General features: G+C 42.8%; 2 protein-coding genes across 2 annotated transcripts; both read left to right on the top strand.

The window, feature by feature from the left end:
* Positions 1–37: 37 nt before the first annotated feature.
* Positions 38–7245, top strand: FGF6 (fibroblast growth factor 6). The gene is made up of 3 exons (XM_005482797.2): positions 38–576; positions 1481–1584; positions 3556–7245. The coding sequence occupies exons 1-3, from the start codon at positions 237–239 to the stop codon at positions 3730–3732; spliced, it is 621 nt and encodes a 206-aa protein (XP_005482854.1). The 5' UTR covers positions 38–236; the 3' UTR covers positions 3733–7245.
* Positions 7246–16576: 9331 nt separating this feature from the next.
* FGF23 (fibroblast growth factor 23) lies at positions 16577–21646 on the top strand. Its single transcript, XM_005482875.2, has 3 exons — positions 16577–17130; positions 19328–19431; positions 20046–21646. The coding sequence occupies exons 1-3, from the start codon at positions 16902–16904 to the stop codon at positions 20481–20483; spliced, it is 771 nt and encodes a 256-aa protein (XP_005482932.2). The 5' UTR covers positions 16577–16901; the 3' UTR covers positions 20484–21646.
* The last annotated feature ends 1294 nt before the right edge of the window (positions 21647–22940 follow it).

Here is a 22940-nt window from a genome sequence, read left to right as displayed (position 1 = left end):
ATAACGGAGGCTGCCCAGCGGGAAGCAGGATCTACAAACCATGGTCCCCACCAGTTGCAGTCCTGCTGGCCTGTCTCTGCTCCCAACCCAACTGCTGTCAGGCTTTAGTTTCAGGTCAGCAAGCTCTATTTGCTTTCCAAAAATAAGCCTCTGCCACCATGCTGAAGGGAGAAAAACAAGAAGGGCGGTATTTTTAGGGCCATTAATTCTGACCACGTGCCCAGGAGGTGAACGGGATGGCCACGGCACAAAGACCTCTCATCACTATGTCCTGCGACGCCGGCGCTCACCGGACGCTGCCCGCCTTCCTTCTCCTGGGCCTGCTGGCCGGGATTGCCGCCACACACCCAGCTGTAAGCAGAACTAATGGCACATTGCTGGAGAGAGGATGGCAATCTCTGCTGTCCAGGTCCATGGCTGGGATGTCAGGGGAGAAGGCAGATGTGAACTGGGAGAGTGACTATTTGCTAGGAATCAAGAGGCAGCGAAGGCTTTACTGCAACGTGGGCATCGGGTTTCACCTTCAAATCCTCCCAGACGGAAGGATAAGCGGAGTTCACAATGAAAACCAATACAGTGAGTTGCATCCAGAAATGAAATAGAATAGATGTCACTTAATTGCTGTGAACTCTAGTAATTACCCTTCACAGAGTGCAAATGTTGTGAGTTGATATTATTAATCTGTGCTACATCTGTTGCCTTTTAAAGTCCCTGGGATCAATAAACATGAAAACCCTTTGGGCTGAAACGTGGCACAAAATGCTTAGACGAATTTAGATAGAATTTATTTTTACCTGCTTTGCTGCACAGATGAGAAAAGACAAACCAGGTCAAAAACTGACCCTCTGCTGCATTTTCTTGCTCCTCACCTTCTCATTTGCCTTTTGAATCTGGGAGGTTTTTGCTGAGTCCAGAGTGCCAAAGCATGATTCTTGAATCCCAGCTGACCAGTATTTTTGGGACACTCAATGTGTCCCATGGAAGGGGTTTGGTCCTGGTTTGTTCATTCTTGTGGGTGCTGTTCTGTTACCCTAAGAATTAAGGAAAGCATTAGTCATGTGGATTTGAATTTCCTGTAGAGGGCAGTTGGTGAAATCTTTTGCAGCAATATCATGTGAGACTTCAAAATGCAAGCCACACTTCTTTAAGGCTCAGCAAAAAACCTTTTGTAAGTATAGCATATTACATTAAAATTATTTTCTTATTGAAAAGGTCCAGAGGTTGACAGATCAAAAGAGTTTGATAGAGCAAAAGGCTTATACAGAATGTAACCACAGTTCTAGAATAATTATTTTCAAATCCTGTGACATTTAGAAAAACACAAGATCTCTGTGCATATTTATTTTGCTGCATTAGGGAGTCAATTCTTATAAAGAATATATTACAAGTTTGTTAGGGTTTAAAAAAGTATATATCTGAATTGCCTTCCATTAGTTCTAGATTCTGTGATAACACTCCAATTAAACTTCATGTTTTTCAGGTCTCTTTGAAATATCCACTGTAGAAAGAGGTGTTGTAAGTCTGCTTGGTGTGAAAAGTGCTCTCTTCATTGCAATGAACAGCAAAGGCAGGTTGTATGGGACGGTAAGTACAAGTGCAAGTAGCTTTTCACAGTTTATACAAAAAGGTTTTGAAGTGGTTTGGTTCAGTTTAGTGTTTTGCTTTGTTTGTTTGGGTTTAGTTTGTTTTGGTTTTGTTTGTTTCAATCTTTTCCTTATGGAAATCTCTGATTACAAGCAGAGAAACTAGCCCTCCTGTTAGAGGGAGCCTGCCCAGCCTGCTGTCATCAGTGCTATTTAATGCAACAAGCAGCATGGCTGTTACAGGGCTGGGATTTTAAAGCTTTAAGACTGTACAGGGGACACCTTAGGAAAATGAACGTATTCTGCAAATAGTACAGATTAATTAGATGGCTTCTTCCAAGGTCACAGAGCTGCAAACACATGGTAGCAAAGCGGAGCCCCATTGATTCTATCCTGCATTGCATTGTGTGTAGGAGAGGCACAATTATAGCTATTTCCAACAGCTACCCTTAGTAAAGTAATGACCACATGCTCCTTCCTACCAAAAACAGCCACACCATCAAGAATAAATAGGAAGTCTACCCTACAAGGCCAACATGTGTGGCTGGGGTTATTTTAATGATCAGTTTTGTGAGATCAGTTGCAAAGGGTGAGAAAATAATAATAACTATTAACAATGGTATGCAAATCGTACTGAAACACCATCCTCCTCATCTAGATGATTTGCTATCTAAATGCAGTTTAACCTCTGAGATGTGAGCAACACATCTCCAGTGTCAATATCCAGCAGAAAAAGTGATTTTTAGGAGGTGCATTTGAAAGAGGCTGGTCCTGGGCACTAGGCAAAATCAGCTCATCTCAAAGTAATGATGCCATTCATTGTAGCAATCTCTTTTGTCAAGGAACAGCAGAGTCCTTTCCTTTGGGAGAGCTGTAATTTCAACAAAGCATTGCAGTGGTTTAAAATCATGCCAAATGCTGTGAGGGACCTGTGACCATCACTAACCTGATTCCTTCTCACACTCATAACGACAGTAGGACACCTTAAGGTCCCACTTCAGGAATATTCCTTCAATCACAAGTGATCACAAGCACCCGAAAAGTGCCACAAGTCCAACTGCTTTACCTTAGCTGGATCTTTCTACAAAAGCACAGGGTCCAGCTTCAGAAATCCCTTTGATTTTTTCCCCCTCCACTTTCAATACAGTTTTGTTTATTTTCAAATACACTTTCAAAAACTGTAAGAGATGTGCATTTTCCCTGCACAGCACAATGCCTTAAGTCAAACTCTTACAGGCTTTGGATGGTGTTATCACACAGATGCCCAGATAGAACTGCATTGGTTGGCATCTCATGTGCCAGACATTTGAAGTCAGAGAATTATTCTGCTTTCTCTTTTAATTTCCTCTGCATTTATCTCCTGCTTGTCCTCTTGCACCTCCTCTCCCAGATAACTCCCTCCTTAGATTTTCATGTTTTGACATGGAGGATATTAAAACTGTTTTCCCAGATTAGAACCAGCTGCATAGTTAAATATTACTAATGGTTTAAGAAAGAAAGTATTTCTTGCAAATCAAATCTCTTATTAAAGCAAGCAGTTGTCCCTGGACACTGCTGTTTGGAAAAGCTCTGAAGGTTTCAACAGCCAGCATATAATTTTTTATAAATGATGGAACTTCTGGCAAAGGGGAGGTCTTAAATAAAGCTGTTGTTTGGGCAAGAGGGTGTCATGCTGACAGAAATTATTACTTGCAAATAAAATGAAGAAATCCATGATTTATAATGAATTAACTCGATCTGCCACAGGAAATACACAGTCCATTATCTGGACAGGTGGCATCTGAGTTCATCTGACACCAAATTAGCACCGAGGAGGGAGATTTATTGTTGGCCGCAGTGGCTGCGGCACCACCTGTTGCACGCTGCAATGAGCCCTGGTGTAAAAACGCGAGGGAGAAAAATGACCTGGGCCTTGGTGGAAAATTGATTGTACCTGATTTGAATCCCTACCCCTCCCCTTGTTATTCCTTAGGCTGTTTTCCAAGATGAGTGCAAGTTCAAGGAAACCTTGCTGCCCAATAACTACAACGCATACGAATCCAAGGTTCACCGCGGCGCTTACATAGCCCTGAGCAAACACGGCAGGGTGAAGAGAGGGAACAAGGTTTCTCCTGCCATGACAGTGACCCACTTCCTACCAAGAATATGAGCACCAGCAAAACAGAAGATTAAATCCCAGAACATACTGTTTCATTTTGCACATGGGGAATAACCTCCCAGGTAAAGTATTTATACTGGTCATTGCAAAAAAAAAAGATATCTCTATATGTATGTGTATATTTGGATAAAAATATTTGTATTAGATTCATCACATAGCATATGTAATACAATGCTGCTTCTCTCCTACTCTGTACAAATTTTACATGGCTGTGTGCCTCCTTTGGTGCTGTACAGAGAAAAATGCAAGCTGGAGTGCAAAGGAAGTTTTTGGAAGATGCAGAATGGCTGTGGACACCCATCTAATCAATCATAGGTGATTTACTAGATATTATTTACCTCAGATAATAATCTCTTGTACTGAACTGTTTACATATCATGGGCCAAATCACCAGATGATTTTGCTTCACCAGAGCTTCAGGCAGTTCACTCCATCTGAATATCTGCCTGCATCCCCCTCTACAGACTGTGTCCTGTCCTCTAAAGTCCTCAACCTGTTTTGACCACTAAGGTGCCAATTCCATAAGTGTTTCTACACAAGAAAACTGTCTGTTCCCAGAGCCCCTCTGCCTCTGAAGGGATTCCCCAGGGTCTCTTCACATGGACTGGCTGGCAAAATGAAGATCTACAATCAATTTCCATGGGAAAGGCCACAGGATAAATCATACATGACTCCCAAATGCAAAACTGATTTGGAGCTGAGGATTCTGAATGGCATTTTGTGAGCTTAGTTTAGACTTACCTCCAGTATAGATGTGTATATCTTTAATATTAATATTTGTATAAATATAGACATGGGATGGATGAGTGTGCATCTATGTAAGGACATACTTTTAATGAATCAGTCATGCCAGTCTCCTGATGCCCATGTGCCTCTATATAAAAGAAAAGAAATATTTAAAGGCACTGAATCTCATTTAGCCTGAATGTTGTTGATCTCTAAGAACTAGAACTGGTGTGTGGGATGCATTTTTTAAAAGATAAGAAATTCATGGAAGCTTCCAGCAAAGGATTATTTTAGAAAATTCTGTTGAATTTTCACTGTCTTAAGTATACTTGGTTCTTCTCTATCATACCTCCCTGAGGTATGAAGGACAGAGAAAGGACGCTACACAAGCATACCTTCCCATGTTGGGACAGAGGAACTCGTGCCATAATTCCAATTTCTGTCACTTGCAAAGCATCTGTTTCAAAGACAACACAGCAAGCTGCATGAAGCACCCTTCAAAGCTCTCCTAGAAGCTGTACAAATGACACATAACCTTGCCTTGCTATTTTGACAACCCTTTTCCAGATCACCAGTGAAGCTGCATTCTCTGTGCCTTTGAAAGAGCATTTTAAGAGGCCCTAAGTCAATAGTCGCTATAAATGTCAGTTACCAGAAGCCTTGGGATTCCTGCATTGGTGGCATGCTCCTAAATTTGAAACTAGACTCAATGTAATGTCAGAGCATGAGCATTTTCAGCATAGATGGACCATGCTGCTGCAGAAGTGAATATCTGAGTGCAAGATTATCTCCCACGTCCAGCCAAAAGGGGGCTATGTCCAGCCTTGACATGCCATTCTATTTGCAGGGGCTGTCTATTCGTGATGAATTTGAGCCTTCTGACATGCATGAGAGACACTGTCAGGGCCAGATCCTCAGCTGGAGTAAATCAGCCCAGGAAAACTATCAGTTTATAGCTACAGAAGATTTGGCCCAAAGGACATACTCACAAGGATGTACCCACCACCACCATTCCCAAGAAACTGTCAATGCAATTGTTTTGTGAACAAGATACAGTTTTCCAGCATCTCTAATGTGACTTATACTTGGATTTATCTGATTAAAATGTAAGTGATGATTACAATGTAAATGAAGAGAAAAAAAGAGTGGAATCCTGCTCACAGTACAGGAATGGGATACTTTGGAGGATGCTTTGGAAGGAAAGGAGTTGAAAGGAATTGCTCTTTATTTTCTGGTCTTGCAGTATTTCAGAAAGAAGCCAAGATGACACACTTTGTTCACCCACAACGTGTGCCGCAGTTCGCTTTGGAGAAATGCGCATTTGAAGTGAAAAATCAGGATGTTTTGAGTGGGGAGAGAGTGTGTCAAAGAAAAGTTTGGAGGATATCAGAGTCCCTAGAGGTACAGAGAGCTGTGCAACATTAGCTGGCAACCTGTATCCTGGGGTTATATTCCTAATTGTCTTTGAAATGAAGTTTGAAGAAGTATGGAAGAGTCCAGGGATGTAGAAGGAAACAGAGTTCTAATGCTGGCACACAAATTTGTTTCTGATCACAGCTTAATCCAGCATCCTTATGATAGGATGAAGTCTGTTCCCTCTTAAACCAGGGCAGCCCAGAGAAAATGATTGTTGCCAGGACTGGTAAGCATTGGGAGAGCTGGCACAAAAGGTGGGAAGCAGACTCACTGGCTCCATTTTGCACACACTGGTCAAGCGAGGACAACCCATAGACCAGGTCGCAAGGAGTCAGGACAAGAGGGAAACGGCCTCAAGCTGTGCCAGGGGGGGTTCAGGTTGGACATCAGGAAGAATTTCTTCACTGAAGGGGTGGTCAGGCATTGGAACAGGCTGCCCAGAGAAGAGGTGGAGTCACCATCCCTGGAAGTGTCCAGGATATGACTGGATGTGGCTCTGGTCTGGTTGACAAGGTGGGGATTTGTCAAAGGTTGGACTTGATGATCTTGGAGGTGTTTTCCAACCTCAGTCATTCTGTGTATCTATAAATCTGTTATTCACAGCCTGAGACTGTTCTTAGGAACTGCAGACTCTTTTGGATGCAATTTTGGTGGGCATTTGGAGAGCCCCATCAGTCACTCTGCTGAGTTACTCTTTACATCACTGTTTTTATCCTTATTACACCCCTATGCCAGCCAGATCAACATGGAAATCAGAGCTGAAATCAAAGAAGGGTATGTGACTATATAAAGACAACTCATGAAACTAAAGGAATTTCCCAAATCAGGGCCAAATTAGGAACTTCAAAACATATCTCAAGTGTGCATTAACAGGGGTCATGCCATGGACTGAGCTTTGAAAGCATTGCTGTGAATGCTCCACACCAGCCTGGCATGCCCACATTTTGCACATGGGATTCTCCTGTGGAGTTAATGCCTATATTTACAGTTTCTCCTTCGTCAGGCAAACCCCATAACATTCTAAGACTTAATTCACCCTGTTAGAAAGCAGATTTGGCTGGAACTGTATCATGTTCTTAAATAAATGTATTTTTCCCAGACATGCAGAGACACAGACATACACACAGTGGAAAAGCAGAGTAATATTTGTATACCTCACTATTTCAATTCCAAGATTTTATTTTGCACAGTAAAATGGTGCCAAAGTTCTCAGATTGCTTTTTTTTCACTAAAATATACCTCATGTTCTGACTCAATATGGACTCACAATTGAGACTGTAAATTTGCAAGAAACATAAAACTGTCCAATCAATTGTTTGTGAAATTGCTTCTATTTTTATATGTATGTGCTGCGCACAATAGTTTAATGTATTCATAAAATAAAATTTTATACATTTTTGGTAGTGTTTTGACTCTAAATCCCTCTTAACCCTTGGTTTTTCCTTGATTCAGAAATGCTGTGTTAACTCTTCCTCCAAATCTAGTTTTTATTCACTTCTAAGACCAGAGTATGCATTGGTACACTTCAAATTTTTGTAGATCTTTGTGTAATTCAGATTTCTTGCCTGGGAAGTGCCCAGGTGTCCTGGGAGGCATGGGCATTTCCCATGCTCCCTTCCCACTCTATGCTCTCAGTTTGGGGGATAAAAAATCTCCCAGGAATTTTGGGGACAAGAGCTGCTGGATAAGCCTCACACCCCTATGAAGAATAGGAAACATTTTGCTAAGTTTACCTCATTTTCTGCTTCCTCGCAGGTAATTTGAAACTTAATAATATCTCTGTTTTCATGGAGACATTGAGAAGGGAAAGGACTGTTGGAAGGCTTGAATCCAACCTCTTAGATGAGTGCAGGACCAACTTCAAAGCTAGGGGAAGATGTATCAGGAAGAATCCCATCTACCCATCTCCTGCAACAGTCCCTGTAACAGCTTCATGATTCATTAAGCTCTGGTTGAAACTCTGGATAGCAACTCAAAGGGGATCAAACAGGCAAATATCTCAAAAGGGTCACCAGAACAGCCCATGCTTTGCTGAGAGTCTAAGAGGGATTGGCATCTTCTTTAGGGTCTTGACACAAGACATATTAGTCCTGTGCATTGAAGAAAGTATCCCACCTGCTGGAGCTAAGTCTTTTCAACACAAATGGCTGCAGAAATCATCTGAAGGATTAGGTACTATGAAGGGAAAGGGAAAAAGAAAGGAAAAAGAAGGCTTTCTGATATTTCACATGTACAGGGTAAGCTCAGCTGCAGGTACACAAAGCTCAGGTCCATGAACTCTGTGGCTTCAGCTGAGAGCAGGTTCAGAGCAAGGGGCAGTGCCAGTGCCAGTGCAGGGATCCAGAACCCCCCCTGTGCTGGGCTGAGCCCCCAGTGTGGGCAGCAGGGCAGGGGGGATTCTGCCCCTCTGTCCCTCTCTGCTGAGCCCCCCTGCAGGGCTGCATCCAGCCCTGGGCCCAGCACAGCAAGGACAGGGAGCTGCTAGAGCCAGGCCAGAGCAGGGACACCAAGGGGAGCAGAGGGATGGAGCAGCTCTGCTGGGAGGAAAGGCTGAGGGAATTGGGACTGTGCAGCCTGGAGAGGAGAAGGCTTTGGGGTGACCTCACTGTGGCCTTGCAGTGCCTGAAGGGAGCCCACAGGAAAGATGGAGAGAGACTCTTGACAAGGGCCTGGAGTGACAGGACAAGGGGCAATGGCTTCACACTGACAGAGAGCAGGTTTAGATTGAATATCAGGAAGAAATTGTTCCCTGTGAGGGTGGTGAGGCCCTGGCACAGGGTGCCCAGAGTGCTGTGTCTGCCCCTGGATCCCTGACAGTGTCCAAGGCCAGGCTGGATGGGGCTCTGAGCAACCTGGGATAAGTATTGACCGTCTAATTAAAGACATGCTTGTAAAAGGAAATAAACAGTCCCACATCTCTTTTGCATTGGTCTTTTGGGGTGGTTTTTGTTGTTTGTTTTACTTTTGGCATTTGCTGAAGCCGCCCTGCTCTGCATCAATTTGAGCAATGGAGGAGACAATTAGGTCCCAGGTATTTAACTACAGGTGACTTTGTTCCTTCAAAAAATGGCCTAACTGCAAACTCTTGTGCTCCATGTTAGGAATCACAATGACTTGCAGAATCCAAAAGGTCATTTGGTTTCCTTGTCAGACCCAAGATTAAAGGAGGAAGTAAGAATCTCTTCCAGCTGCTGGACAGCTGAGGAGGAGACTCAGGATAAGAAAAACCACTGGGAATCTCTAGGTTTAATACATGTAATGCAAACTGGAATTGCAGTGAACTGCAGTGAGGAAGTCGCTGTCATTGGAGAAAAAAAATTATAAAAACAAACAACCAAGTATGCAGCCACAAGCCGAGATTTCTTTTTTCTCTCCAGCCAAACTCTGCATCCTGCTCAGTCCAAAAGCATGTTTGTTTTGGAAGCCATACACTGCTGAAAAGTGTTTGGCCAAAATCCAAGGGGCCAATAAGTCCAGATGAGCTCAACGAGCTGTGTCCTTGGATCATGAGATCTGAACATATTATTCAATCCTGGATCTCATAAGCACATATAATTGTTCGCTATTTTTTGTCACAGGGTGTGGACCAAAATGCCTTGATTAGGACTAATTTTTTTCCCCTCACAATTAAATGTTTACAACTCACAATTTTATTGTGTGCTTTCATGAACCATGGCTGACAGATCTGGAATAGCTTCTCCAAGGACAATGAAACTTACGTCAAACAAGAAATTATTAGGGATGATATCTAAAACAACACAGTTTATAATTATATTTGTTTCAGGGCACTCTTCCTTTCCTTATTTTTTTTTAATGAAAAATGAACCCTCCTGACTCGTTCCAGGTGGCTGGAGCCTTGCATTCTTCCTGGAGTTACTTTGCCTATGACCTGAGCCCAGGACTCACTGGTCCAAGATAAATCTTCTAGCCTATTGAAGAAGCAATAAAACAAAATTATGCAAAAACCCAAAGAAGGGAATAATGCTAATCAGCATAGGTGTCACTCAGTGACATCAAGAGAACTTTAACTACCTCAGTGATCCAGTGAGGGACAAACCAGTTTACATTTAACCCAGTGTCAAAACACAGGTGGAATGGCTTCAAAGTCACAGAGAGTAGGTGTAGATTGGATATTGGGATGAAATTCTGATGCCCACCATGAGAGTGGTGAGGCCCTGGCACAGGCTGCCCAGAGAAGCTGTGGCTGCCCCTGGATCGCTGGCAGTGTCCAAGGCCACGCTGGATGGGGCTCTGAGCAACCTGGGATAATGGCAGGTGTCCCTGCCCATGGCAGGGGGGTTGGAAGGAGATGGGCTGTGAGGTCCCTTCCAATCCAAACCACTTCATGATTCCGTGATGATGATGATTTTGCAAAGGCAGTAACTACAGAAATAAAAACTGTAGGAAAGTAAATATGTATGGGGTGTGTCTGCGTGTCACTTTCTGTAACTCTTGAGCAAATCTGCAGATGTGTTTGCACTTTTTAAAGAGAAACTTGCAGATTTCAAAATAAAAAGCTAATTTCCAATGGAATTTTTTCCCTACATCCCTATAACAACCAACATGCAGGTCCACAGGCCCTTGTGTATGACATTTCTTATGTATTTTTGCATTCTGCACAACCTCAGTTCATGCTGAGATGGTCATCAGCTGGTCATGAAGGTGGTACCTTGAATTCATTTCCATTCTTCCACCAGAAGTGGAGACTGTGAGAGGAATGGAGCAAAGGGTCAAGAAGGGATACCAGTGTAAAAGAGACACAGCCATGTTCAGGGTAAGCAGATGGGCTAACCAGCCTCTGGCATGTAAGAAAGTTCATTTGGCATAACGAAAGGATAATAAAGAAGATTAAAAAAAAAAGTATTAAGTTGTATTTTTAAGTTTTGAATGAATTGTCAGCAAAGAAATCTCTCTGCTTTTGGAGAACTGAGCAGGTTGATGAGAGTCAGAACTTCAATAAAGATGATAGTCTGACTTATTTGAAAGAGAATGCATTTCCCAACCAGCCCTGGCAGCCACTTGTGACAGCTGTGAAAATGGCCAAAGATCAAAAGGGCCCAGGTGCAGGATCAGTGTCCCAGCAGCTGATGAACCTTTGCACAATGTGACTCTCAAGTTCCTCCTCACCAGCAACGTGGCAGGCTGAGAAAGCAACACGAAGAACTATTGTGTCTACACTGAAAAAAAATAAAATGTAGCTGCACATCTATCTGAAAAGATATTTTGTGAAGGAAAACCTGAATCAGGGGTAGAGCTCAAGACATATTTTTGCCAGATTTCTGTTCAGTCTCATAAATTCTCCTCAATGTGTGGAGATTTCTGTTCAGTCTCATAAATTCTCCTCAATCTCCCTGTCATGGAAATAGCTCAGAAAACAGAACCCAGCTTCTGAGCAAAGATGAGCTAACAGAGTTTAGTTGAAAAAATGAAGCTACTGTTACTTGTCTTGCCCAGCCCCTTAAAAACTTTGATCTCCATGTTTCTTTAAAGGACTCCTGTATCACAGACTGGTCTTGCAGTGGCTTAGGGAATCTTTCTATATTCCTTGTATTAGAAACCCTGAGCACAAGGACAATGTACAGTCATTACTGTTTTCATTTATTATTTAGACTTTTGTGTTAAAAAAAATTACTCTTAAAACTTATAGAGAGCAAAGATTTCTCCAATGAAGTTTTCATTTTGAAGAGATCCCACATGAAAAGAAGTCCCAGAGCCAAAGAGCAACACCTGCAATTGCACTGAGGCAGCTCTTCCCATATCAATCACATGCTATGTTATTACTGTCCCACAGTAAAAGTGCCCTTGGCTGATGATGACATCTGCATATTTTGTCTTCTTGTTTCACTGCATTCCCCTCTCCCTCTTTTCATTTTCCATTCCTAATTTCTTTAACCTAAGCTTTTTTTATCTCTTCTTAAAGGAGACAGATCTGAGTGAAACATGTGAAGCCAAGAGGTTGGAATAAGTTTAAAATAAGGTTACAACAAAGTTTGTTATCGATCCTTGTCTTCTGCCTAACAAGGGGAAAATGTCCATTTAATTTATTGCAAACTGACAATGAATGCAGTGGCACATGTTGTTGAATCCTAGAAATACTTAGATCAGAAGGGGCTCCTAGATCTTCCTAGTGCAAGCCTATTTCCCAATACTGGGAAATAGGCAACTTTACATAAACCAAAGAGTTTTCCCAAAATAAAACCACCAGCCTGCTTTTAGGCAGCATATTACCATGGGAGATGGATGACTGAAGTTGTTGTGGAGACTGTGTATCTGTATCCCCAGGATTCCTTTGCACCTGGAAGCAAGCACACCAGGAGAAAGGAGACACTTTCTCACACAGCCTGGGCAGGCAGGTCAGCAGGACTGGGTGTGCACAGGGCGGATTTCAGAATCCAGACAAACTTCAGGCCTTCCAAGCCTCAACACCAAACCAGAACATTTTTGAGCCTTCCAGACCTGAGGGGAGCCAACAGGAAAGATGGAGACTCTTGACAAGGGCCTGGAGTAATAGGACAAGGGACAATGGCTTCACGCGGACAGAAGTGCAGGGTTATATGGGATATTAGGAAGAAATTGTTCCCTGTGAGGGCACTGAGGCCCTGGCACAGGTTGCCCAGAGAAGATGTGGCTGTGTCCAAGGCCAGGCTGGATGGGGCTCTGAGCAAGCTGGGATAGTGGCAGGTGTCCCTGCCCATGGCAGAGGATTGGAATGACATTGTCTTTAAGATCCCTTCCAAACAGGCCATTCTGTGATTCCATGATTGTTTTTGAAATTAAGGGTATCAGCAGCTCTAACCACAAATTGCACCCATTCTCTCTCCCACAACACCTAAGAAAACTCAGACCCCTTAAAATGACAGAAACACTCTCTGTTCAGAAAACAAAACCTTTTAGGGACTGGTTCTGCTTTGCCTGGGAGCTGTGCCAAGGATTTCAGCTGGAGGAGGAATGAGGCCCTTCATTTCAGTTCCTTAGAGCAGGCACACTGCAGAAACTGCTGGTACACGCTGCGGTCCCAAACCCAGTGGGCTGTGCTTACCTCATCTTGTTCACGTAGGTGAGCTGGGCCAGGATGTTTTCTTTAGTCGTGGGCAGTGTGACAAGAATGGGGCCTCCAAATAAGGTCACTCAGGATGTGTTTAACAACACTGGGTGAAGTCTGTGGCAAAGGCAACTGCTCACACACACACACACACAGCATCCACAGTACATTCCCTCGGCTCAGTGCGTCAGTATTCCTAGAATAACTGCTGGAGAGGCACTCCACCCTTGTGCTTCCAGTGCTGGGGGTGTGATCATCTCAGAGCCACTTGTAACAGTGATTTTAAGGAAGCAGAGGCAGAGGGACAGGCCCCTTATTTCCTTGACCTCTTTTGAAGAGATGCAGTGCAAAGGAAATTATTAAGAGCAGAGGTAGTTTTGAATCTATCAACCCAAACTCCTGTGGTGAGCTGAGCAGCAGAGAGCAAGAGGCTTCCTGAGGCCAGCACAGGCACTCAGATGGCACAGAATGCTGCAAAAGGGCAAGCCACCCACCTGTTTACCGATAAGTCAATATGCTTTATTAGGCAAGAGTGCTACAGGTGCTCCTACGTGATGAAAGGAACTCCAGCACTGGGAAGGGACGTGTAGTTTCACTCGTAGGAGAATCCTGGAAGGCAAATCCATTAGCTTGAGTAGAAAACTTATTTTTTTCTGATAGTCCACAAAGCCCTTCCAAAAGATAACTGCAAGTCCCTTCTAGTAACTTCAATCTGTTGTAAAAAAGCTTGCCTTTGCCTTGTGAGTCCTCTCTAGGACTGAGGGGATAACCAGCAAAAGAAAGCAGCACAAGGAATGACATTTAGCTGCTGAGGGTTTTAGAGTTGAGATGGTAAGTTTGAACTGCAAAATGACCTAAAGCTGAAGCTCAAAGCAGTCAAAATGCGGGAAAGTCAGAGCTCCTGTGACCCTCAGTTCCTTCTGTGTACCATTTGCAGTTAAATGATGATACCAGGGAGGTCTGAGTGTCACCCATGCTCCAGCTGAGGCACCTGGCCCAGGTGAGTGCCCAGAATGCTGAGCTGTCTCTGGAGCAAGGAGCAGGCAGCAGAAGCAGGCCTGGGACAAAGGCATGGCAGGGAGAGAGGGGAGTGAGACTCACTAAGGGCTGCAGCATCAATCACAGAATCACAGAATGACTTGGGTTGAACAGGACCACAAAAATCATCTTGTTTCAACCTCCTGCTATGGGCCTGGACACTTCCCCCTAGACCAAGTTTCTCAATGATTATATTGGATAAATTTCATCCTGAAAGCTGGGGTCTGTCTTATCCATATTTTCCTTTCATCTTTTGCTCTGGAGTGAGGATTTCCTCACTTTACCTTGGTTCCTGACATTGACAACAGGGGGTAGCTCCTCCAGGCTGTCTCCCAGCTCCCTTTCCAGGATAAATCTATGGAGTATCCTGCACCACTGTGGCACCTGATGCTGGCAGCATAGCACCCCTGCAGTGGGAAGTGGAAAATATGGCAATGTGAAATTGTTGTGATCTTTAAATTCAGTCCCATTTTTTTCCATTTATTTCTCCCTACAACAAGCAATTTCTGTTAATTATCAGCAATTTTTTAGCTGAGAACTGAGAAAAGCCATCTCAATTCATCAAACACCATAGAGCAATATAAAAATATGAAAAAATCTATACCAGCTTCTGTGGTAAAAGTTGCAGAAATATTGTTATTGCTGATGCATCAGCAAAACATGCAAGACAAGAAAGGCTGTCATCACTTCTATTATAACAGACTTGGCTGAAGGAGTAAAGCAGCTTTCATATACCTGGCTACCGCATCAACAGCTGAATGGGTAGAGGATAAGAGAAATAGCCACAGAAGGAATAAATGGATCAGCCTGAAATAAAAAAGACATGGACTGTAAAAAAACCCAAAAACCCACAACAAACCACATATAGTGGATATTTATGGGTTTAAAGCAAAAAACTCTATGAAAAAGCAGAATTTGTATTATCATTCTCACAAGCAGGGACTTAATAAATTCACTTTAGCCCTGCAGATTAAACAGAACTTAGTTAAGTCTGGAGTTTTCTTGATACTGTGGGAAACTTTAGAAAATGCTAAACAATTTAACCTTGTAAAAGTAATCTTTGCTTGTCTGATTATTATAAAAAGATAAACAGATGCTCACAACTGGCATGTGCTTAAATGAGGTTGAATGAATTTTTCAAACATCTGAGAATGTTTTCTGTGCCACCAAAGCACTGGAGAAAGATCAGATCAGTGCATGCTGGCAAGCATAGCAAAATGTCATGGTGAATATGAAACATCAAACCAGAAAAACTGCAGTCACAAAAGAATGACAGAATATTCCAAGAGGGTATAGTGCCTCTGTGAGACACTTCTGCAACTGAGGTATCAATATCCACATTTCCATAGGAGTCTAATCAAGGGGGCAAAGAAAAAAAACCAGAACAACCAACTAACAAACCAAAAAACCCAAACATTTTTTCTAAGATCAGAGAGAAAAATATGGGTGGGTAATTTCAACAGTAAATAGAGATATTTCTTTTTAAAAAATATAAGAAAAATTAACTCTCCTTCTAAGCTACCTTTTCATTTAAAGATTTCAGATGTTATAACCAGTAAAACATCTGAGGCCTGGATAGTCTTTCAGTGCAGCCAGATTTGTCAGCCTGCTCAGTTTAAGATCTGACCCTTATACACTTTGGCTAAAAAGTGCTGTCATTTACACAGGTGAATATACTCTGACGCAAGTCTCTGGATTTACACAGGTGTGGCAGCAGAATTTGGCAGGGTTTTACTCATTTTAAACAATAAAAAAACCAAAATCAGATCCACTTTTACAGTGGGTTACAGCTGTATCAATCCATTCATGTTATCAATCCACTATATGCTGATGGTACAGCTCCAGAGCTTGTTAATGAAACTAAGAATTTTTCATGCTGTGTCCAGCTAGAGACTGAAACTGAAGCTAACACTGCTACAGTTAAAATCCTCCTGGTTTCATTAAGGAAATATTCATTTATTGTTTGTTACTTTTGTCAAGTTTATGTTAAATTTTGAAAGGAACCTTAACACAGTCCAGTTTTGGACCTGTCACTCCTATCATTGATTCACCAATATACAGTATTTTCATGTAATAAATGGAACCATCTTTTCTGATATCAGAAAATTTGTTTGCAAAGACCCACAACTCTGGCAGGACACCTGAGAAGCAGGTCTTGTATCTTGGAACATTTTTTACAAACTGCCAGATGTGCAATGTGCAGGAGCAAACATCCAGATTTTAAGTGTTTTACACATTATTTTCAGCTGGTTTTGACCAACTTTAGATTATTTGTGTGACTCAGAAGGAAATAGGAGAAAGAAAAGGGACAGTTTATTTGAAGTAGGCTCTGCTCATATCAAGTTCCCTTCACTTGAACTGACACAAATATCAGCCCAACAGGCTTGGTGTGGAACTTAGACCATATTGAAGGGGGAACCAGGCTCAGGACAACTTAATACTAACTTGTAGTACATTTGCAACAAAATTTTAGCTGTATTTGATGTTTCCTCTAAATCAGAATGCAGCTTGGAAACGGTGAAGGGAGGTGGGAGTCTGAATAAACACATCTGGCAAAAAAGAAAGATAATTCAGGTCCGAAGGGTCATTCCCTTCAGTTCAAGTGCAGTGGATTGCCCTTCCTGGATCCAACAGTAGAGGCGTGGGAAGCTTTCAGATGTCACAGGGTTGTAGATAACATTTGAACATATGATTAGCTTTCGTGAGCTGTCTTTAGAAACCTTACATTTTTCCCCCACACACCTTAGCCAGAGATCCTTCCCTTGAGGTTTCGGGACACTTAAAATGTTGCTTTGCCAAAAATCAAGGATGTGGAGAAGGTTTTCCTGTGTGATGTCATGTTGCTGCCCTTTATAAGCCTCTGCAGAGAAGAAGGGATACTGTCTGAGGATTCACACTCCAGGCACGAGGGGAGGTGAGGAGCAGACGCTGACCCACCATGGAGCGGCGAGCCATTCCCCAGGGCATTCCCTGCAGCTCCCTGCTCCTGCTGCTCTGCAGCCTGAAGGTTTCCCTTGCCTTTCCCAACTCCTCTCCACTGCTGAGTGCCAGCTGGGGCAGTGGAGACCACCTGATGCACCTCTACACCGACACCGAGAGGAGCAGCTTCCACCTCCAAATCAACGCTGATGGCTACGTCGACGGCGCTCCTCACCAAACTATCTACAGTAAGTGGCTTCCTACAGACCTCCATGGGAGCAGGGGAGGGACAAGGAGATTTTTTACTTCCTCACCACCTACAGAAACTCCCCTCTTCTCCTTAGGCAGGCAGAGGAGCATGGCCATGGGATAGAAAATACACATAATCGTAATTCTCCTTTTGTTTAACAAATAAAATCGCTCCAAAGAAATCTAGTGGATAGCGAATTTCATTCCTTGCCTAGGACAACTAAAGTCCTCTGGTTCCTGTAATATCCTGCAAGGAAAAACCACCTGAATTATCCTTCACTTCATGATTTTACCCCCAGTTTCTGGAGGTTGGTAATGATATCCCCCAAATAGCTGCTTCCCACTGATGGTGCTACCAAAGGAACTGCACTGATGGAACTCACCAGAGCAGGGCTGGAAAACTGATGGCATCCATAAAATCTGGATTTTGGGGTGGAGGGCTGAGAACTACTAACACTTAAGTTTCAATGTGCACAGAACATGGGCATGCAAAGATCAGTGAAAAAGGGGGAAACTATGGAAGACCAGACTGGCATAAAAGAAGTGTTGAGCCTTTGGGGTTCATGAGAAGAAGGTTCTTCCATGAGGTTCTTCCATGAGAAGAAACTATACCCTAGTATAACTAAAAGATTCTCAAATTGTGTCTTCAGAGTTTATTTAATTATATATATTATTATCCTACTTCAACACAGAATAGTTTCTTCTTCTTCCTTTGCTAAATACTTGGTACAAACTCCTTAGTTAGTAGACAAATGTGGGAGGGGTTTAAGACTTAAGGGTTCTTTTACAGCATTTCAAAAATACTTCTCTCTTAGCAGCATTCAAATCACAAGTAGCTATGTATCATAAAATAGGGTTGTTGTTATTATTATTATTACTATTATTATTACATCTATTTTATACATTCAGATAATCTAAGCCTAGGTAATGAAGCTTTCACATAAGTAAATAAGGATGGTTTTTAAAGTTATAATTTAATTAATTCATTTAAAAAAGATTCACATTCTGCTATATTTTTAAGGAATTGATAATGAAACACTCACAGAAATGCTGTCACTGTCTTATTATTCTTCCTACATATTAAAAGATTTTATGAAACTAGTTTTAGATATGTTGATCAAGAACTAGTGTGGGATTTTAGAGAACAAAAGACAGCAAAATATCACATTTTCCCATATATGCCATGAAACAAGCATAGCAGGATTGGAATGGTGGGGCAGGAAAGATGGAAATCAGACAACAGAAGGGATACTGAGAGGGAGCGTGACTGATTTGCTGCCACCAGACAATGGGAAGTGCCAAGTTCTGCACCAGGGTGGCATGGCCTGGGTGTGCACAGATCTCCTGGGTGGCACAAGGCAACAGGCACTGAGTCAGATGCAAGGAGCAGATCAAGCAAAGTTGATATTCCCACTTTACCTGGTACCAGTGACATTGCTCTCGGAGCACTACAGGAACCCCAGGTCATGGTGGATGAGTAGAAGGTAGAGTTGGTCTGGCACAGGGTTTCCAGTGAGCCTTGATCATGATCTGTTGTAGTTTTAGTCCAGCAAAAAGAATGTTAAGGGCAAAGTAATGACAAAATCACAGACTGGTTGAGGTTGGAAGGCACCACAGGGGGTCACCTGGTCCCACCTCCCTGCTCCAGCAGGGCTATCCCACAGCACAGGGCACAGGATTGTGTCCAGATGGTTCTGGAATATCCCCAGTGAGGAGACTTAGCACCCTCTCTGGACAATCTGCTCAGAGCTCAGTCACTGCACAGGACAGAAGTTCTGCCTCCTGCCCAGGTGGAACTTCCACCTGAGTATCAGTTCCTGCCCATTCCACTGATGCCACTGCTGGGCACCACTGAAAAAATACCACAGGGCACCCACAAAGATGAGTGGGACAAACTCCCCCTGGATGTGGGCAATGGCAGAACTGAGGGCAATGTCCTCAGACCACAATTTGAGACTTCAGAGGGAAAAAAATGTCTTTGGGAGGTCAGTGCCACATTGGAACAAGACACCCAGAGAGGTGCCATCCATCCTGAGAGTTTTCCAAAGCCACAGCAAACCTGATTTAGGGTGGGTAACAGTCCCAGGTCATGTGGGAGATTGGTTTGAACTTCCAGAGGTCACTTCAAGCCAGAGCATCTGTGGATCTGTAAATGCATTGTTGAAATGGATTTGATGTTTTTGTTGTTCTGAACAGGTGCCCTAATGATCAGGTCTGAGGGTGCTGGCTCAGTAATAATCACAGGTGTGAAGAGTGGACGTTACCTGTGCATGGACACAAAAGGAAACATATTTGGCTCGGTGAGTGACCTTTCCTAAGCCTTGAGGCTCTGAATGGCCAGTGCATTCTGCTGCTGTGGTGCCCATTTCCTCAGCCAGGGCAGGCCTGGGTAGCTGCAGGTGGAGGGGTAAGTGTTAGAAAAGATCTGACACTTAGGTCAAACTTTGCTCTGTCCTTTGATTGTATTAAGTTGTAGAGCTGACAAAAATCATCTGAGATCCTGCCTGGGTAAATGAGGACAAAAAAAAACCCAAAAAACCAAAACCACAAAACCAACCAAACAAAAAACCACCATCATCAACAACAAAACCCCAAAAAAACACCCAAGAAACCACCATCACCAACAAAAAAACCACTATCACCAACTTTCCCATATTACAGAAATTAGATCCAGTGAGGGACCAGTCTGTAGCACAAAGCCATGGCTGGGGACCCTCTAGAAGAAAACAGGGTTTTTCATTAAAATTCCTTTGCTGAAAGCGTGGACATGCAACTCTGATCTGCATTTGGGTCAGACACAGACCTGGGAAATTAGAAAAACACCTGCTGCAAGATCTCACCCTTCTTCCCCTCTTTAACCAGTGCTTGCAATTCACCAGACTCTGCTCACAAGTGTCCTATTTCCTCCCCTCAGCATTACTTCAGCCAAGAGGACTGTGTGTTCAACCACAGGACACTGGAAAACGGGTACGATGTGTACCAGTCCCCCAAACACCGCTTCTTGGTGAGCTTGGGCAGAGTTAAACAAGCCTTCTCCCCTGGTATGAATCCACCACCATACTCCCAGTTCTTGTCCAGGAAGAATGAGATCCCTCTGTTCCGGTTCAACACCCCTGAGCCCCACAGACACACCAGGAGCGCAGACGTTGATCCCGTAGATCCTCACCAGATCCTGGTCCCGCAGAGGAAGACCTCGGTGTTTGGTTCCCTGCAGCAGCAGCCAGCAGACTTTCCCCACATGCCCAGGGAGCCCATGAGGATCAACCAGAACGACGTGGTGAACCCCGATGATCCCCACGCTATGATGGAGGCCAGGAGGTTCCCAAGCCCCCGCTTCTACATCATGAGATAACCACGGCCCCTGTGCTCACCAGAGGCAAAAGGAACTGTCTGTCACACTCAGCCTGAATGCCAAAGTGGCTCTTAGAAACCTGGGAGACATTAGGAAAAGTTCCTTAGCTTCAAATCTTGTTTTGTCAGTAAACTGCTGTCTGTAAGTACAAGTCAGATTTTCCCAGCTCGGGCTCTACTGGTAAGAAGATCCATTTTTGAAAACAGTCACACAAACCAAACCTTTTGGGGTCTGAATCACCTTAAGTTTGCATCAATGATGAAATCAAACAAAAAAAGGAATCCCTTGTATGAAATGGGAAATTGATGTTATGTTACTGATGGAGTAACATACTGATGTTATGTTACTACCTGCATCATCCAAAATTCCAGCAGAAACAGGGAATCTCTTACAGGCACCATCCTGCCCAAACAAGCACAGCAGACAAACTGCCAGGTGGTGTGTTGCGTTATTATTTAAAAATTACCATGTCATGTATCCAATATTTGAAGGGGCTACAAGGAAGCTGGAGAGGGGCTCTTCATCAGAAATTGCAGGGACAGGACAAGGGAGAATGGCTTCACACTGACAGGAGTAGGTTTAGATTGGATATCAAAAAAAATTGTTGCCTGTGAGAATGGGGAGGCCCTGGCACAGGTTGCCCAGAGCAGCTGTGGCTGCCCCAGTATCCCTGGCAGTGTCCAAGGCCAGGCTGGATGGGGCTCTGAGCAACCTGGGATAGTGGCAGGTGTCCCTGCCCATGGCAAGGGTGTGGAGTGGATGAGCCTTAAGGTCCCTCCCAACCTGTGATTTTTTGTTTTTAGCCTTTAAGTTGGAGCTTCATTCTCTCTTCACCCATATGAGTCAAAAAAAGGTATTCTGCTGTTATAGGAGCAGCAAACATGGAAAATTGGAGGAACTGACAGGACAACAGGACAGGATTAAAGGCTCCTGTGGAAAAAGAGCAATTTCTGACTGAATCTAAACTGAGGTTTTGAAAAAAAGAGGAGAGTCTCACTCTCTCTCAAGTGGTTCTCTATCACAGTTCTACATTTACTAAATTCTAGAACCCCAATATGGAAATAAAGATTATTAGTTTTGCATATTTCCAACTCAGAGAGAAGTACCAGGATTTATAATAATCAGTAGTGTGTTACACAAGACTGTTTATATAATACTGAACTCCACAGGGGAAAAATTAAAAAAAAATATTTTATAAGGATCAAAGGATTAATACTTAGACTATAATGAAGACTCTCATCTAATGAGTGGAAATTAGGTTTGTATTTAGAAAAGGAATGTCCACTTAGCATCCATGTTTGTATTCAGCTCTGCGCAGGTATCAGATGCTTTACACTTGTAGGAGTGCAATTACTATTAATCAGGAGATCTCTAATGGTGACAAAACCTTTTCCCTAGTTTGGTTTATGCTTTGGGTGAGTTCACTTTGAAAAAGCTATTCTTGATAAACTCTGCAGAAGCCAGGTGCAAGGCACTGATGAGCAGCACAAAATCCAATGTGGCAGAGATTTGAGGTTTTTATTTTGCGGGGATTTTTTGCATGTCAAAACACAGATTCTTCTGCTCTGTTTATTTAGAGTATTTATCAGCCTGACAACAATTTGAAGTGATACACTGCACCTCAGTGTGCTCATAGCAACATACAAAAAAAATTACGTTGGATGCTGGTTTTTTTTTCTTTTTCACGAAGTAGTTCACTGAAGCCACTGGAGTTACATCAGTGCAACAAAAATCAAAATAAGAACTCTCTGTGCTTCTGGACTTCCTTTAATTTTTTCTGGATTTAGCACAGCAGCAGGACTGCTGACAGCTTTTTAAAAAATATCTATTCCCCTCATATTTGTATATATACACAGTATCTTTTTATCTACCACATCCAACTCATTATGTTGGAAAAGTCATAGGTCCCTGATTCTGCTCTTAGAATAGTTTTCCTAAATGGAGAGATTCCTAAATAGTATAAATATTTAGGACCATAGGACAAGCCAAATGATCAGGATTAGTCCAAGAGTTCCATCTCCTGGAATTTGTTTTTCTAAAATTATTGGGGTTTTCAATTAATTTCTGAAGGAAAAGAGTGATTCTAAGGAATTAAGGAAATTGCGGGCAGGCAGACAGTTGTGCTTTTTCTTGCTTATTCAAAATACAGCAAGACTTTTTAACTTGCTGTCTATACAATGGAGAGGTGTGATTTTATTTATGTTCTATTTTGATCTTTTTACTTGATTCCTATACCATTATTCTTGGCTTTTGCTCCTTGAGAGCTCTGGTCTTCAAGTATACCAGCAAAGGTTGCATTATGCATTAATTGTTGGAAGTTCCTCTCTAGGACTGAGGCAACTGCCCTACAACAACTGGAACCATTAAAAGCTCTGTCCACATTAAATTTTGATGGGAAATATTGGTGGGGTTAAATCTATAGACCTAAATTCCTACACTAGAACAGAGTAAGAAGGC

The sequence above is a fragment of the Zonotrichia albicollis genome, chromosome 4, assembly GCF_047830755.1.
Source record: "Zonotrichia albicollis isolate bZonAlb1 chromosome 4, bZonAlb1.hap1, whole genome shotgun sequence".
Taxonomy (NCBI): domain Eukaryota; kingdom Metazoa; phylum Chordata; class Aves; order Passeriformes; family Passerellidae; genus Zonotrichia; species Zonotrichia albicollis.
The sequence above is the reverse complement of the archived record's forward strand: the minus strand, read 5'-3'. Positions and strand labels throughout refer to the sequence as shown.